Genomic DNA, 16207 nt, shown 5'->3' on the forward strand with positions numbered 1-16207 from the left:
AAGGATATACAATAGGGGCTGTGGCTCAGTGGAAGAGCATCTGCTTGGTATGTAAAAGGTCCTAGGATCAATCCCTGGCATCTCCAGTTAAAGGGCGTAGGCAAGGAGGTGATGTGAAAGACCCCTGCCTGAGACCCTGGAGAGCCGCTGCCGGTCTGAGCAGACAATACTGACTTTGATGGACCCAGGGTCTGATTCAGTATAAGGCAGCTTCATGCGTTCATGTGTTCAGTAGTGGTGGTGCAGAAATGTGTAATACTGGATTCCTTCTCCAAAAGCACTTACCGTATTTTTCGCTCCATAGGATGCACCGCTCCATAAGACGCACCTAGTTTTTAGAGGAGGAAAACAAGAAAAAATCTTGTTTTCCTCCTCTAAAAACTTGTCTTATGGAGCAAATGCCAGCTAGGCGCGTGCGCGTCGGGACGGCGTGAGCCGGCGTTCCCTGCCCCGACAACCAGCTGGGAGGCGGGCGGGGCTGCACAGAGCCGGCTGGGCGCGCTGGAACGGAGCGCACAGAGCCGGCTCGTGTCATTCCAGCGTGCCCAGCCGGCTCTGTGCGCACATTCGCTCCATAAGACGCACAGACATTTCCCCTCTCTTTTGAGGAGGAAAAAAGTGCATCTTATGGAGCGAAAAATACGGTAGGTTGCAGCAGGTGAAGAAGACAGCAAAGCCAGAGATCAGTGTAGTACTAAAGAATACATAGTGCAAAATGGAATTTCAGTGTGATATAGATTGTCTCCAGGTAAACAACTTCCTGTCTGCCGGCATTTGGAGCCACTGGAGGGAGACACAGAGAGAGAGAGAGAGAGAGAGAGAGAGAGAGAGAGAGAGAGAGAGAGAGAGAGAGAGAGAGAGAGAGAGAGATCTTGTTTCTATGTTGACATATCTGAGAATAACAATTCCCGTTTTCAGCCTGTGTCGCTAACGATCCATTGATTCATCTTCCAATTTCGGTTTTCAAAAATAAGCCTGTTTCCCCCCCCCCCTCCCGCTCTCATTATTTTAACTTTACCAGGCTGGGGGCGTTTAGCTTTCTTTCAGCTGTAAATCATCTCCCTCCTAACTTCTGGATGAGAGAGAAAGGGAGAGCCCATTTATCAATCACCGACAGCAGGTTTTCTGTGCAATATTCCAACTGCCTTTTTTATCTGTCTTGTTGAGTTGGGAGATACCCTGCTCTTGTTCCAAGCGGGTTTGACCTCGTGCAGTTCATGGCCTTTTGTTCCAACTGTTGACAGTTCTTTTTTCTCTATATCCGTGTGGGTATTGCCTGTCTGCCAACGAACCCTTCACCCATCTGCCAAAGCCGTCCGTGAAAATGTGTCCTGCAATAAGGGTTAGCTTTGAAGACGTTCCATAAAGTTTGCTGTTGCTCTGTGTGTGTGTTAAATGTCGTCAAGTCACTTCCGACTCATGGCGAGCCTATGAATCAATGTCCCCCAAAATGTCCTATCTTTAACAGCCTTCAAAATATTGTCGAAGGCTTTCACGGTCAGAGTTCATCAGTTCTTGTAGGTTATCCGGGCTGTGTGACCGTGGTGGGATAATACCAAGACCACGGTCACACAGCCCGGATAACCTACAAGAACTGTTTAACAGCCTTGCTCAGGTCTTGCAAACTGAGGGCCATGGCTTCCTTTATAAAGTCGATCCATTTCTTGTTGGGTCTTCCTCCCTCTTTTCCTGCTGCCTTCAACTTTTCCCAGCATGATTGTCTTTTCCAGTGACCCTTGTCTTCTCATAATGTGACCAAAGTACAATAGCCTCAGCTGAGTCATTTTAGCTTCTAGGGTCAGTTCAGGCTTGATTTGATCTAGAACCCACTGGTTTGTTTTTTGGCGGTCCAAGGTATCCGTAACACTCTCCTCCAACACCACATTTCAGAGGAATCTACTTTCTGCCTATCTTCATTGTCCGGCTATCACACCCATACATAGAGACAGGGAATACGATGGCATGAATTAACTTGATCTTGGTTGCCAGTGACAGTTTCTACTTCTGTACTAAACATTGTAAACATTCTATGATCCAAAGGCATTTTAAACATCATTGTGAAATCTCAAGGATACTTTCATAAGCTGGGGATAAGAAAATTCTTTCTAGAATCTGAGTAGCATATCCGACAGTGCTCTCTACTGGAAGAGAAGGATTTATGTCAAGTTCTGATAACTCAGGTTTAATTATTCCAGAGTTGAATCCAGCCAAGTTCAGCTAAATTTCTAAAAATCAATGTTGTGTAATTGGAAATTGATTTTGACCAATACCAAGATAATTCTGTGGTTATTAGCGAGAGCAGACAACATCCTTAAGCAGAGTCATTTATTTTGGGCACCCGCCTGAGCCTTAACTACCTACTCTATTTATTTATTTGTATGTTTTATAAATTGTGTTGCATCTCCATCAGGTGGACCTTAAGTTAAATATGAGCGGCCAGTGTGATGCAGCGACAAAAAAAGTGGATGCGATCTTGGGGTTCATCAACAGAGGCATAACATCCTAATCGCAAGATGTCATAGTTCCGCTGTACACTGCTTTGGTCAGGCCACACCTGGAGTACTGTGTGCAGTTCTGGAGGCCTCACTTCAAATAGGATGTGGACAGAATCGAGCGGGTGCAGAGGAGAGCGACAATGATCAGGGACCTGGAGACCAAGCCCTACCAGAAAAGGCTGAGGGAGTTGAGAATGTTCAGTCTGGAGAAGAGGAAGCTGAGGGGGGACATGATTGCTCTCTTGAAGTATATTGAAGGGCTGTCACTTAGAGGAGGGCAGGGAGCTTTCGAACAGCTGTCCATCGGTGGGCAGAAGCAGCAATCGCCAGGAGACTGCCTGCCGTTAGTGGGCACCTGAGAACCCTATATACCTATCACTTGAAGTGGACAAGTATTCAAATGTTTAGATCCTTAGAATGCTAAAAAATATTGTTTGAATTGTTTTTAAATTAAATTAAGGGGTCTTTGCTAGTGAAAGAAGCTTCTATGTACACATACTTACATTTGCAGAAATCAAGATTATACTTGGCAATTTTGGGTGGGACCAAATGGGTTAAAAAATTGGACTACTTATTAGACTAATAATATAAGTTGAGCATAGAACATTCTGAGATGGAGGCTTCTAAAGGACCACCATCTAAAGGACCACCTATCTGCCAGATGAGATCTTCATTGGAGGCCTTCAGAAGTGAAATGGTTGGCCACTAGAGACAGATTTCTCCTTCCTGGGTTTGTTGAGTGTGGAGGTCCAGGAAGAGGCACCATAAAAGAAGGACTGTCTCTGGAAAATAGAGCCAGCTGGAATATAGGCTGCAGCTTATTAAATCATTCTGATTACATTTTGGTAGAAATAGACCCCAGCAGTTGACATGCACATGATAGATTTTCTAAATGTTTAACATACCATACAAAATTGATGTCTTTCAAATCTTCTAAGAGAAAAATTTGGAGAGAGAAAAATTAGCATCAAATTAAACGGCTAAATGTTGAAGAGTTCAGTTATGATTATTATGAATAGTGTCTTTGATTTCAACATACTACAAATCAAGAAAAGAGCAGGGACAGCATAGGAATCGTATTTGGGCAAATTGTGTCAAAGATGTTGCATCAAGTGATGTTGTGATTATTTAATATAGATTCCAATATTATGGAAATAATCTGAGATACACTGAAGAAATCCATGTCACCCTTTTGTTTTTTCGTTGCAATGTGTCAAGCGTCTAAATGCTTGTGCATTACAAGGTTTGTGAATGTAATTACTTTTTCCAGCAGCTGGTTGGAAAGATATTGGTCGTATTAAAAGGCAGTACATCCATCAGATTTTATTTTGCTTGAGAGAGTCCCAGTCGACTGACCGCCGTCAGGCATTGAGCTGTTGTTCTTGAGAGCTTGTTTATGGGTGACTTCTCAAGGTGCATCTAAACTGGTGGTTAAATGAGCAGTTGAGCAGGATGCGGGACCAACATTTTCCACTTGCAAAGGTCACTAAATACCATACGCAGTCCCTGGGTTTAGATTTTGCATAATATATCCCTGATAGTAATCTGAGCAATCATAGATGCTATTAGTGCATTTATATGACTTCAGCAATATTCTTGTCCTGTAGCACCTTAGAGACCAATAAGATTTCTGGCTTGTGAGAGGAGGAGGTGTGGCTCAGTGGTAGAGCATCTGCTTGGCATGCAGAAGGTCCCAGTGTTACAGGCTTTGACAGAGCACATGAACATGGTATTAATGTTGTACATATGCAGAATTATTCAGAACATAACACAACTACATATACAAACTGCAGAAAACACATAAAGAAGTTTATTGTCCTTTTAAAAGGAAGAAGAATGTTATATTCAAGAGGCTTTTGTCTCGATTACTCTAGCAGAGGCTTCAATAACATTTAAGAGACATATCATTGCCAAAGACCTTCCCAGATGAGAAACGGTTTCTCATTGTCCTCTAGACTGAGAATCGGTTTCTCATAGTCCTTTACCTGACTTCTAGATTAAGAATCGGTTTCTCAAGTCCTTTATAGTTACTGAAAGCAGACTCCAATGTCAGACTCCAATGACTACACATACAGATATGCTGTCCATCTACTCATGTGATACTAATGTTGAAATGTAAACTATAATTGTGTTTTATGATTTAAACACGAATGCTAGGTCCTAGAACTTAATGAATGGGTTCAAATGAAATGTCTTTTTCTGTAGATAAGAATGATACTAAAATTGAATATATAGAGTAAGGATAAAGCTTAAAACTGATTGTTTATAGTTAGCACAGAGTCTCCTGTTAAGGGGAAATCCAAATAAGGTAATGGAATAGGAGGCTTGATAGCCTTTAGCTTCTTGATAGAAGGACAGTCAAACCTACCTTGAGAAACAGTTTCACATACCTTGATAAACCAACAGCCGCAAAGTGACTGAAATAGGATAAATACAGACACAGAAAGGCTAGTACTTCAGACCTCTTTCAGAGGGTCTCAAGAAGAGGCTGTTGGTATGTATGGCTTTACAAATATATTATTCTAGAGTGTGAATTAGATACTTTGAACTAAATCAGACTTATTTGACTGTTATATTTAAAGTGTTGGATTTTAATACTGAATAGTATGTAGAACTTGCTTGCTTTACAGTATACATTGTAAACATACATTGTTACTGAACATAAAGACTTTGTAACTTGCATTTACACATATTTACTGGAAGTATATCAATAAAAAGACTTGCTTTTTTAAGTGAGTAAAGTAGTTGAGTCCTGCTTAGTAGGTGACTGGCTGAATAAGATAACATACCACTTCTCAGGAAGGAGTCAATTCTAAGAGCTTAGTCACTCAAAAGGCACTGACCCGCTTCACCAGGTTCAATCCCCGGCATCTCCAGTTAAAGGGACTAGGAAGGTAGGTGACATGAAAGACCTCTGCCTGAGACTCTGGAGAGCCGCTGCCTATCTGAGTAGACAATACTGACTTTGACAGACCAAGGGTCTGATTCAGTAGAATGCAGTTTCATGTGTTCAAAGGCAGACAAAGGCAGTGCAAGCCAAATTTTCAGGGAGGAGCTGTGGTTCAGTGGTAGAACATCTGCTTGTCATGCAGAAGGTCCCAGGTTCAATCCCCGGCATCTCCAGTTAAAGGGACTAGGCAAGTGTGTGTGTGTGTGTGTGTGTGTGTTAAGTGCCGTCAAGTCGCTTCCGACTCATGGCAACCCTATGAATGAAAGTCCTCCAAATGAGTGAAAGTCCTACTAGGCAAGTAGGTGATGTTTAAGACCTCTGCCTTGGACCCTGAAGAGTCGCTGCAAGTCTGAGTAGACAATACTGATTTTTATGGACCAAGGGTCTGATTCAGTATAAGGCAGCTTCATGTGTCATGTGAGAGTCAAATCTCCCTTCATCAGATACTTTGTCAGGGAGCTTTGATTCTCAAAAGCTTATACCACCAACATTTTGCTGGTCTCTAAGGCCTTTTATGCATGGCTGTTTCCCTCACCATCACCCCTCCAATGACTTTGGGTCTTTGTTTTGATTATGCATGCTGTTACCAACCATCAGAGGTCGATTTGCTCTCCCCCTGCGATTCCCCACGCATGTGTTAGTGAAACATTCTGGTTCTGACTGAAGTCAGCAGGACTACAATCCAGTAAGGACTGTACCGTTGAGTGCCTTTCAGTTTTCACCTTGATCCTGAGTGTCTGTGCCAGAAAACCCTGTAACACCATGATTTATGATCCTGTGCTCTGTGCCGGTACAGCAAGATTGAGGGTTGGGATGTTGATTTTGTGGTTCTCCAAATACCAGTACAGGAGAGAGGCCAAGTTGCTATTTACACAGCCCAAATAATGCACTTTCAATCCACTTTCAATGCACTTTGAAGGATGATTTTACTGTGTGAACTGGCAAAATCCACTTGCAAACTACCGTTAAGGTGCAGTGAAAGTGGATTGAAAGTGAATTATTTGGGCTGTGTAAATAGCACCTAAGCCTCAGGCATGACCTGATTTTAATATTTTTTTTTTACAAAAATCCAATTCTACAGTACATTTCAATGTACTTGAAACACATTGAACACAGTAACTACTAAGAGTACTGTACTGTTGACAAAGTTCACTGTCTTACCTTAAAGGTAAAGATAGTCCCCTGTGCAAGCACCAAATCTTTCCTGACCCATGGGGGTGATGTGACATCCCGACGTTTCCAAGGCAGACTTTGTTTACAGGGTGGTTTGCCAGTGCCTTCCTCAGTCGTCTGGGTGCTCATTTTACCGACCTCGGAGGGATGGAAGGCTGAGTCAACCTTGAGCCGGCTACCTGAAACCAACTCCAGTCGGGATCGAACTCAGGTCGTGAGCAGAGCTTGGACTTCAGTACTGCTGCTTACCCCTCTGCGTCGCTGGGCTCTTACCTTGCAATATGATAAATAAACATACCAAGTCTTTTTCTGTACAGCAACAGCAGCAAATGCCAACTAAGTATCCAGAATGCGACCTGTTTATTATGCTTCAATGTGGTTAATTTCCCCATTATGGTAACCTCTCAAACCCTTCTCAACCAGCCTCTTTTGCTAGGGTTATAATTTGTCTTTCAATATTTTGCCAACGTTAGTCTCGCCACGGTAAGCAAATTTAATACCACCGCTTGCATAGATGCATAAACTGTTATAATTCAATAAGAAAAACACCAGCTCTAAAAGGCAAACAAATTTCCAAATACTTCAAATACCCCATCTGATATCGTTCTCCAGACTTTCTGTGATCTTGGACACATCCATTGTGTATGGCACAACCTGATTTTTATTTGCAGGGGAGTAAAAGAGTTTTCTCAATTGTTGCTAGTTCCTCTATTCCTAAAAGGTTGCAGCCTCTCCAAGATGGTAATGATAAAGAATGTCAGTATTATGAAAATGAAGACTTGTCTACGATGGCTTTACATACTTTTTCAGATAAATGAAATTGCTTTTGCTTAATATGATAGATGATGTTTGCATTTCTCGATACTTTGCAATTTTACAGCTATTTATTGTTGGCAAATAAAATGCTGATTGGTTTTTTCAAGGCATTAAAAAAACTAACGTTTTCATTACCTTTCTCACAAATTACAATGTGTTTAGTTTCTTGGCAGTACAGAAGTGGAGCAGCCTAAAGGTACCGAAGTCGTGAGAGATGCTGTGAGAAAGCTTAAGGTAGGAAAGCCTTTTCAAATGTCGTGCATGTTCCAAACATATGTTGGGAGCTAAAATAGCACAATTGTAATTCGTTTTTGTTTGGTGATTTTAATGATTTATGTTAGGTGCTGGGTTGAGGCTGAGAGTGTGTGACTGGCCCAAGGTTGCTGGGTCCGGGTTGGGGGATACCTGGATATTTTGGGGGTGGAGCCTGAGGAAGGCGCGATTTGGGGAGGGGAGGGACTTCAATGCCATAGAGTCAAATTGCCAAAGCGTCCATTTTCTCCAGGGGAACTGATCTCTATCACCTGGAGATCAGTTGTAATAGCAGGAGTAACTGGAGGTTGGCGACCCTAGTCACCCAGCATGTTTCTGTGGCAGAGTGGGGATTCGAACCTGGGTTTCCTAGATCCTAGTCCAACACCATAACCACTATACCATGCTGGCTCTCACAGGAGGCGATGGGATTGTTAAAACACTTGCGCTAAAAACTGCTGTTGTCCTGCCAAGTTTACCAAGCCATGGGAAGGCAGATGAAGTGAAAAAATATTATTAAAAAGATTCCTGGAACAAAGGGGAAATATGCTGTTTTCTATGCCTGATTTGAATGTTTAGATTTGTTGATGTTCATTGAAAAAGTCAGGATAAGAGAAAATATGTGGCTAGCATAGACTGGAAATCTTACCTAAAACTATGGGGGGAGAGGGGGGAGGCGGGAGGAAAGCAAATGGAGAAATGGAAAGATCTCCAACTCAAACATTGCTTGGTAAATTTAAAAAACCCTCCTTTTTAATTATCTCTAAAGATACATGATAAGACTTTGGAGACCTCACTTAAAACATGCTCTGCCCGAGCACTTTGAATGGTAAAAATGAAAATGTATGGAGGAGAGGGCTATCCACGGCTGCTAGTTAAAATGGATACTAATCATGATGCATACCTATTCTGTCCAGGATCAGAGGAGCATGCCTATTATATTAGGTGCTGTGGAGCACAGGCAGGATGGTGCTGCTGCAGCCGTCTTGCTTGTGGGCTTCCTAGAGGCCCCTGGTTGGCCACTGTGTGAACAGACTGCTGGACTTGATGGGCCTGGGTCTGATCCAGCATGGCTTTTCTTATGTTCTTATTGAAGGGTTGTGTGGCCTGCTGTTGGCAATTCTGGCTCAAATATATCCTAGTTAATTGAGTCACCTTGAGGTTGTGCCCGGTTGATAGGCTCCTTGTTTATTTGACTCCTGGACCAAACCTTCAGCAAGCTAGAACTACCATAAGGCTGATTAATGTCTACTTTTCTCCTTCACCCTCCCCAGTATACCAATAGGTAAGGCCATAGTATGCAACTTGGTTTTTACCATTAGGTGGAGCTAATGTTCTACATTCAAGACAAGCATTCTTGGCAAACTTAATTCTCCCTTCCAGCTTTTAATTTCTGTCTCTGTTGTCAAGACTGAGTGATTATGTTGGGCCTGTTGGTGTTTAGATTGCTAAATAGATACATCCTTGTTGGTTTATCAACCCTCCAGCTTGGATTCTTTCTTTTTTTACTTGGATTGCATTCTCTTTTCTTTGTATCAGTACTGGAGGGGAGAAAGTATAAGTCATAACTACCAAAGGAGTCAAGGCTGTCTGGGGAATCTAGCGAATTCTGTTTTGCATGTTACATAAACACTTTCTAAACTATTCCATTTGGAAGCTTTGTTCTTGTTCCTGAAGTGATGTTTTCTGGGATTCCAACCAAAAATTTATCTAAATCTGAGTTCTCAGAGCATTTTGCAATAGAAGAAGAAGAGTTGGGTTTTATACCTCATTTCTCTCTACCTTTAAGGAGTCTTATAGCAGCTTACAATTACCTTTCCTTCCTCTCCCCACAACAGAAACCTTGTGAGAATCATAAAATCATAGAATTGCAAGGGATCACCAGGGTCATCTAGTCCAATCCCCTGCACAATGCAGGAAATTCACAACTACCTCCTGCCCCAGACCCCCAGTGACACCTGGTCACAATGACACAGAGGCACCTGGTTGGCCACTGTGTGAACAGACTGCTCTGAACTTGATGGACCTTGGTCTGGTCCAGCAGGGCTTTTCTTATGCTCTTATGAGCATCAAGGACTTCCAGTTGCCCTCAGCGCCATTTATAAATGTTTTGCTGTTGCTTACTGGAATACATGAAATACATGTAGCCATGTTTCTAGAGTATTTGGACCATTGCTAGTAACTTTGGGTCCTGACCTGGATAGCCTAGGATAACCCAATCTCAGAAGCTAAGCAGGGCTGGCCCTGATTAGTGCTTGGGATCGGAGACCACCAAGGAAGTCCAGAGTTGCTACGCAGATGCCGGCAGTGGCCCACCACCCCTGTTTGTCTCCTTCCTTGAAAACCCTATGAGGTTGCCATCAGTTGGCTCGGACTTGACAACACTTTCCACCACAGTAACATTGGTGACAGCCAATTCAGCTGTTTAATGCGGAGAGTCAAACCAGATGAGATGCAGAGAAGCTTGTGAATGGAACCCTCATTTTGTTAAGAACAGCTTCAGAAGCACCTGCTTCAGACTCAGTAAAGGTAAAGGTAGTCCCCCTGTGCAAGCACCGGATCATTCCTGACCCACAGGGTGACATCACATCTCGACGTTTCCTAGGCAAACTATGTCTACGGGGTGGTTTGCCGTTGCCTTCCCCAGTCGTCTATACTTTAACCCCAGCCAGCTGGGTACTCATTTTACCAACCTCGGAAGGATGGAAGGCTGAGTCAACCTTGAGCTGGCTACCTGAACCCGACTTCCGTCGGGATTTAACTCAGGTCGTGAGCAGAGCTTTTGACTGCAGTGCTGCAGCTTACCATTCTGTGCCACGGGGCTCGGACTCAAGGTAACCTTTTTCCTCCCATGCAGATTTCCTGACCGCAAGTGCCCCTTCCCCTGAGCTGCTGTTTGGCCCACTGGGGGATTCGTACAAGCAAATAATTCCAGGAGGGTCATTTGAGGTAGGGAACCCAGAGGGTAGAAAGTGTTAAATCTCTCTCCTTGCCCTGCTCCATGACAACAGTTCTAATCAGGACTCCGCAGCTGCTGTTTGCTAATACAAATCCAGTTCATGCATCTCTGGTGATTCTCACACAGTTTGGCCTGAGGACATACACAAACCTGGTAAACAAAAAATGGACGAAACAGCAGCTTACCATTCACTGGTATTACTAATGAGAATTTTGGGTTAGAGGGAAAGGAAATATCCTTTTTACGTTCAACCTGTTTTTCGGTTTATTCATTCCTTTTATCTAGGAATGTATAGCTTACTTTTCAATTTGTGTAAATTCTCAAGACGGAGAGCAAGACCAAAAAAATGATAGAGTATAAAATCTAAACCAGGGGTGTCGAACTCGTTTGTTACGAGGGCCAGATAGGACATAAATGTCACTTGTGTCAATCTGAAATAAGGCCCATCAAGTCCAGCAGTCTGTTCACACAGTGGCCAACCAGGTGCCTCTAGGAAGCCCACAAACAAGACAACTGCAGCAGCACCATCCTGCCTGTGTTCCACAGCAACTAATATATTAGGCATGCTCCTCTGATCCTGGAGAGAATAGGTATGCATCATGACTAGTAGCCATTTTGACTAGTAGCCATGAATACCCCTCTCCTCCATGAACATGTCCACTGCCCTCTTCAAGTCCTCCAAGTTGGCAGCCAATACCACATCCTGGGGCAGGAAGTTCCACAAATTAACTATGTGTTGTGTGAAGTAGTACTTCCTTTTATCTGTTTGAATGTCTCCCCCTCCAGCTTCAACAGATGACCCCGCGTTCTAGTATTATGAGAGAGGGAGAAAAGCTTCTCTCTGTCCACTCTTGAAGATCATGACTCTTCACCTCAACAAATGACAGTCTTCACTGTCCGTGGAAAGAAAATAGTTCCCAAATCTGGAGAGTATCAGACTAAACAAAATTCTGTGAACCTAGAACTACCACCCAAAAAAGCTTGAAGGGCTTTCTGATGTATTGCCCTATCTCTGAGAGATGTGCCATCTGTAGTAAGGCTTCGCCTTGGCAAATAGATGATGGAGAAAGTTTAGCGAGCCGCCACAAAGTAGAGCCCAGATATGTTTTATAAATATCCTTACATACTTTTTTAAAAATTTCCAGTTCGCAAGACACATCAAGAAATCCGAAGGACAAAAAACACCAAAAGTCGAGTTACAAATCTCAATATACGGAGTGAAAATCCTAGATCCAAAAACAAAGGTAAGATTTTTTTTAATCCCTTTTTTCTCTCTCTGACATCCGCACCCAGAGAAGCAAAAAGAGATTTCTTCACATAATGCATAAGTAATGTATGGAATTTGCTGCTAAGGGAGATGGTTAGCTTGATGGTAATGGTAGAAACTGCCATCAGGTCACTGCTGACTTATGGTGACCCCATCGGGTTTTCAAGGCAAGAGATGTTCAGAGGTGGTTTGCCACTGCCTGCCGCCTCATCACGACCCTGGTATTCCCTGGAGGTCTCCCATCCAAGTACTAACTAGGGCCGACCCTGCTTAGCTTCTGAGATCTGACGAGATCAGGCCAGCCTGGGCCACCCGGGTCAGGACTGGCTTAACTTAGATGGCTTTTAAAGGGGATGAGTGAACACATTGTACAAACTGTGGACAGTATACACTTGATTTTTGGAAAACATGATCATTGAATAGCCAGTGTGGTGTAGTGGTTAAGAGCGACTGACTCAAATCTGGAGAACCAGGTTTGAGTCCCTCCTCCTTCACATGAGCGCCAGACTCTAATCTGGAGAACCGGGTTTGATTCCCCACTCCTCCACATGAGCGGCGGATTCTAATCTGGAGAACCAGGTTCCTTTCCCCATTCCTACACACGAAGCCTGCTGGGTGATCTTGGGCCAGTCACAGTTCGCTCCAAACTCTCTCAGCCCCACCTACCTCACGCCTGTTGTGGGAAGAGGAAGGGATTGTGATTGTAAGCCCCTTTGAGACTCCTTAAAGTAGAGAAAAGCGGGATATAAAAACCAACTCTTCTTCTTACGGTCAATGCATGTATAAACCCCACATTTAGCCAAGTACTAGTCCCTGGTTTCTGTTGCAAAGTGAACTGATTTTTGTCAGTCACCCGATTCTTTCGATTTCCAAAGTGTGGTAACATGCCCTCCTCAGCAGACATATGGATAACTGCTCTATCGAGCTGTTATGTTCATACTGTGGTGAGTTTGCCCTTGGCAAATGGCTGTCTATATTCATCCAGAATGCCCAGAAAAATAGGTGAGAAAGGGTCAACAGGGTGTGTTTTTTTAAGAGGTGAAAATTGCTATCGCTCTTAGTGAAAGAAGAAAAACAGTTTTTATACCCCGATTTTCTCTACCTTTAAGGAGAATCAAACCGGCTTACAATCGCCTTCCCTTCTTCTCCCTGCAACAGAAACCTTGAGAGGTAGGTGGGGCTGAGAGAGTTCTGAGAGAACTGTGACTAGCCCAAGGTCACCCAGCAGGCTTCATGTAGAAGAGTGGGGAAACCAACCCAGTTCACCAGATTAGAGTCTGCTTCTCATGTGGAGTAGCGGGGAATCAAACCTGGTTCTCCGGATTAGAGTCCACCGCTCATGTTGAAGAACGGGGAATGAAACCCGGTTCTCCAGATTGGAGTCCACCGCTCTTACACCATTACACCACGCTGCCTTCCTACAATACTGGCATAGAGTCAAAACCATGTTTTTAAAATGTGTACTTCGAGGAGCAAATTGAGCTGCCATTCTGTGATCACTTTCTCGGGAGTATGATCCATTGATAACATTATTCTTACTTCTGGGTAGACCTGAATACGCTTGCCTCCTTACTGTATTTTTCTCCTCTCACAACCCTACTCTCCAATATACCCTCTCCTAAAATCATCTACCCGTACTTAAAGTGCAACTTCTTTGCATTCCTGCCCCCTGCACCAACGCACAACAGAAAGAATCAGAAAGATTTTTCACTACCCACCCTGGAGACATGCTTTGTATCTTCCTAAAGAATGGGTTGAGCAAATAATGGGGGAAGGTTTTAAATTTGGCAAAATGTGACTGAAACGTTGGCAGTGCTTTTCTATTCTCTGCCATCACTGTGATTGGTCTTCTCAAGGCCAGCTGAAAGCTTTAAATGTTTTTTGTATGCATGAGTTATTTCACACGCCTCTGAGCAAGATTTGAAAATGAAACTCATTTGCTGTTTACTTAAAAATCCCATTTTTATTGGAGAAACCGACATTACATCTTCCAGTTCTCACAGTAAATATGCATTCACGTCAACCAGCAGAACATCATGTGCAAGCCAATTGTGTCTCTGCGGAAACTGTGAGCCAGCGAGTCCTGTGGATGGCGAGGAACACCTTTCAGGATTTGTGCGAGAACCTCTTGTGTTTCATGCATCTTTGACGGGTGTGGCTAACAGTTGGGCGCCCAGATGCATGTGTGCATAGCAACCACGTCTAGCAAAGCAGCTTTATCAGAATTTACATACGAGAAGGATAACGAACATTAGATAAAAGTATCATTGTAGGTTGTCAGTATTTTGCAAGGTATAATTCCTTTTGGCTTCATTGTGTCTGGCTGTGCTTGGTGGCGATCCGATCCCCAAAATGCGACACAAAGTCTAATTGCGCAATTGTCGTTTGCAGGAAGTCCAACACAATTGCCAGCTCCATAGGATATCATTTTGTGCTGACGATAAAACCGACAAAAGGATATTCACTTTCATATGCAAAGACTCTGAGTCAAACAAACATTTGTGCTACGTCTTTGACAGTGAAAAGTGTGTAAGTATGCCATATTTTCTGGAGCATGCTTGGGGAAAGTATGCACTGAAGGCTGGCAGCCTGTTTTATACCTTCCGTAAAGATGAGAGAGAAGCAAGGAGAGGTTAAGAATGTAAGAGCCCTGCTGGATCAGGCCAGTGGTCCATCTAGTCCAGCATCCTGTCTCACACAGTGGCCAACCAGATCCAACAACAGGGCATAGAGACCAATACCTTCCCCTGTTGTTGCCTCTTGGCACAAGGGTTGCCAGCTCTGGGTTAGGACATACCTGGGGATTTTATGGTGGAGATGGGAACTGTGGAGTTTGGGGAGGGGAGGGACCTCATCAGGATATAATACCATAGAATCCATCTTCCAAAGCAGCCATTTTCTCCAGGGGAACTGATCTTGGTCATCTGGAGATCTCCAGGTGCCACCTGAAACTTGATAATCCTACCCAGTACTGGTATTCAGAGGTTTGCATGCTCTGAATATGGGTGTTCCCTAGGGATGCCCAGTCCCTATTTGCCACTGGTGGAAGGTTTATGGGGTGGAGCCTGTGGAGGGCAGGGTTTGGAGAGGGGAGGGACTTCAATACCATAGAGTACAATTGTCAAAGTGGCCATTTTCTCCAGGGAAACTGATCTCTATTGGCTGGAGATCAGTTGTAATATCAGGAGATCTCCAGCTAGTACCTGGTGGATGGCAACCCTAGTGTTCCCTTTAGTCACCATGGCTAGTAGCCACTGATAGACCTATCCATCAAAAACATAAGAAGAGCCCTACTGGATTCTGAAGCCAACTTGATCACAAACATAAGTCACTGATATTTGGGGAGGGATTGTGGCTCAGCGGTATCCTCTTTCCACGCAGAAGTCTCAGGTTCAATCCCTGGCATCTCCAGTTAAAAAGACCATGTAGTAGGTTATGCAAAAGACCTCTGCCTGTGATCCTGGAGAGTTGCTGCCAGTCGAGTCGGAAATACTGACCATGATAGACCATTCTGGTTCAGTATGCGGCAGCTTCATGTGTTTTCATGTGTTCGAGCTATTATAATCCATTTTAACTATGATGGATAGTACTTTCTTGTGACAATATGGACCATTTTTCTCTGATTCCTACACTTTCTGATAGTCAAAAAGGGCCAGAGTCCGGTAGCACCTTAAAGACTAACAAAAATATTTTCTGGTAGGGTATGAGCTTTCGTGAGCCACAGCTCACTTCTTCAGATACCTGGTATCTGAAGAAGGGAGCTGTGGCTCACGAAAGCTCATACTCTACCAGAAAATATTTTTGTTAGTCTTTAAGGTGCTACTGGACTCTGGCCCTTTTTGACTACTGCAAACAGACTAACACGGCTACCCACTGTGAATTATCTACACTTTCTGGCTCCTTGATGTGTGAAGTTACCATTTAAAAATTCTTCCACCCTCCATCCAATAGGGATCTTTCCCCCCCTTGACACACCAAGTAACACATCGACCCTCTTCAAACTTTCTAAGTAGGGCTAGTACATATGCAGCCCAGGATTGGGACCACTGTTCACACTCACTCCTTGATACAGGATCCCTTCTGTTACACCTGGACAAGGGTACCCTAAGTACATAAGAACATAAGAAAAGCCCTGCTGGATCAGACCAAGGCCCATCAAGTCCAGCAGTCTGTTCACACAGTGGCCAACTAGGTGCCTGTAGGAAGCCCACAAGCAAGACAGCTTGCAATAGCATTATCCTGCCTGTAAGAACGTAAGAAAACCCATGCTGGATCAGACCAAGGTCCATCGAGTC

At 43.7% G+C, this 16207-nt stretch overlaps 1 protein-coding gene and 1 non-coding gene across 6 annotated transcripts in view; both read left to right on the forward strand.

The window, feature by feature from the left end:
• Window positions 1–16207, forward strand: part of GULP1 (GULP PTB domain containing engulfment adaptor 1) — a 223697-nt gene that overhangs the window by 40372 nt on the left and 167118 nt on the right. For 4 of the 5 annotated variants that reach the window (XM_056861479.1, XM_056861484.1, XM_056861485.1 and 1 more), the window contains exons 4-6: window positions 7597–7668; window positions 11791–11889; window positions 14304–14441. In XM_056861479.1, the coding sequence (XP_056717457.1) occupies window positions 7597–7668; window positions 11791–11889; window positions 14304–14441 (309 nt within the window). The remainder of the gene's footprint in view (window positions 1–7596; window positions 7669–11790; window positions 11890–14303; window positions 14442–16207) is intronic. The other variant, XM_056861481.1, reaches the window with a different exon arrangement.
• Window positions 5547–5618, forward strand: TRNAD-GUC (transfer RNA aspartic acid (anticodon GUC)). The gene has a single exon. It is a non-coding gene; the product is annotated as a tRNA-Asp (tRNA).

The sequence above is a fragment of the Euleptes europaea genome, chromosome 15 (genome assembly GCF_029931775.1).
Source record: "Euleptes europaea isolate rEulEur1 chromosome 15, rEulEur1.hap1, whole genome shotgun sequence".
Classification (NCBI taxonomy): Eukaryota; Metazoa; Chordata; class Lepidosauria; order Squamata; family Sphaerodactylidae; genus Euleptes; species Euleptes europaea.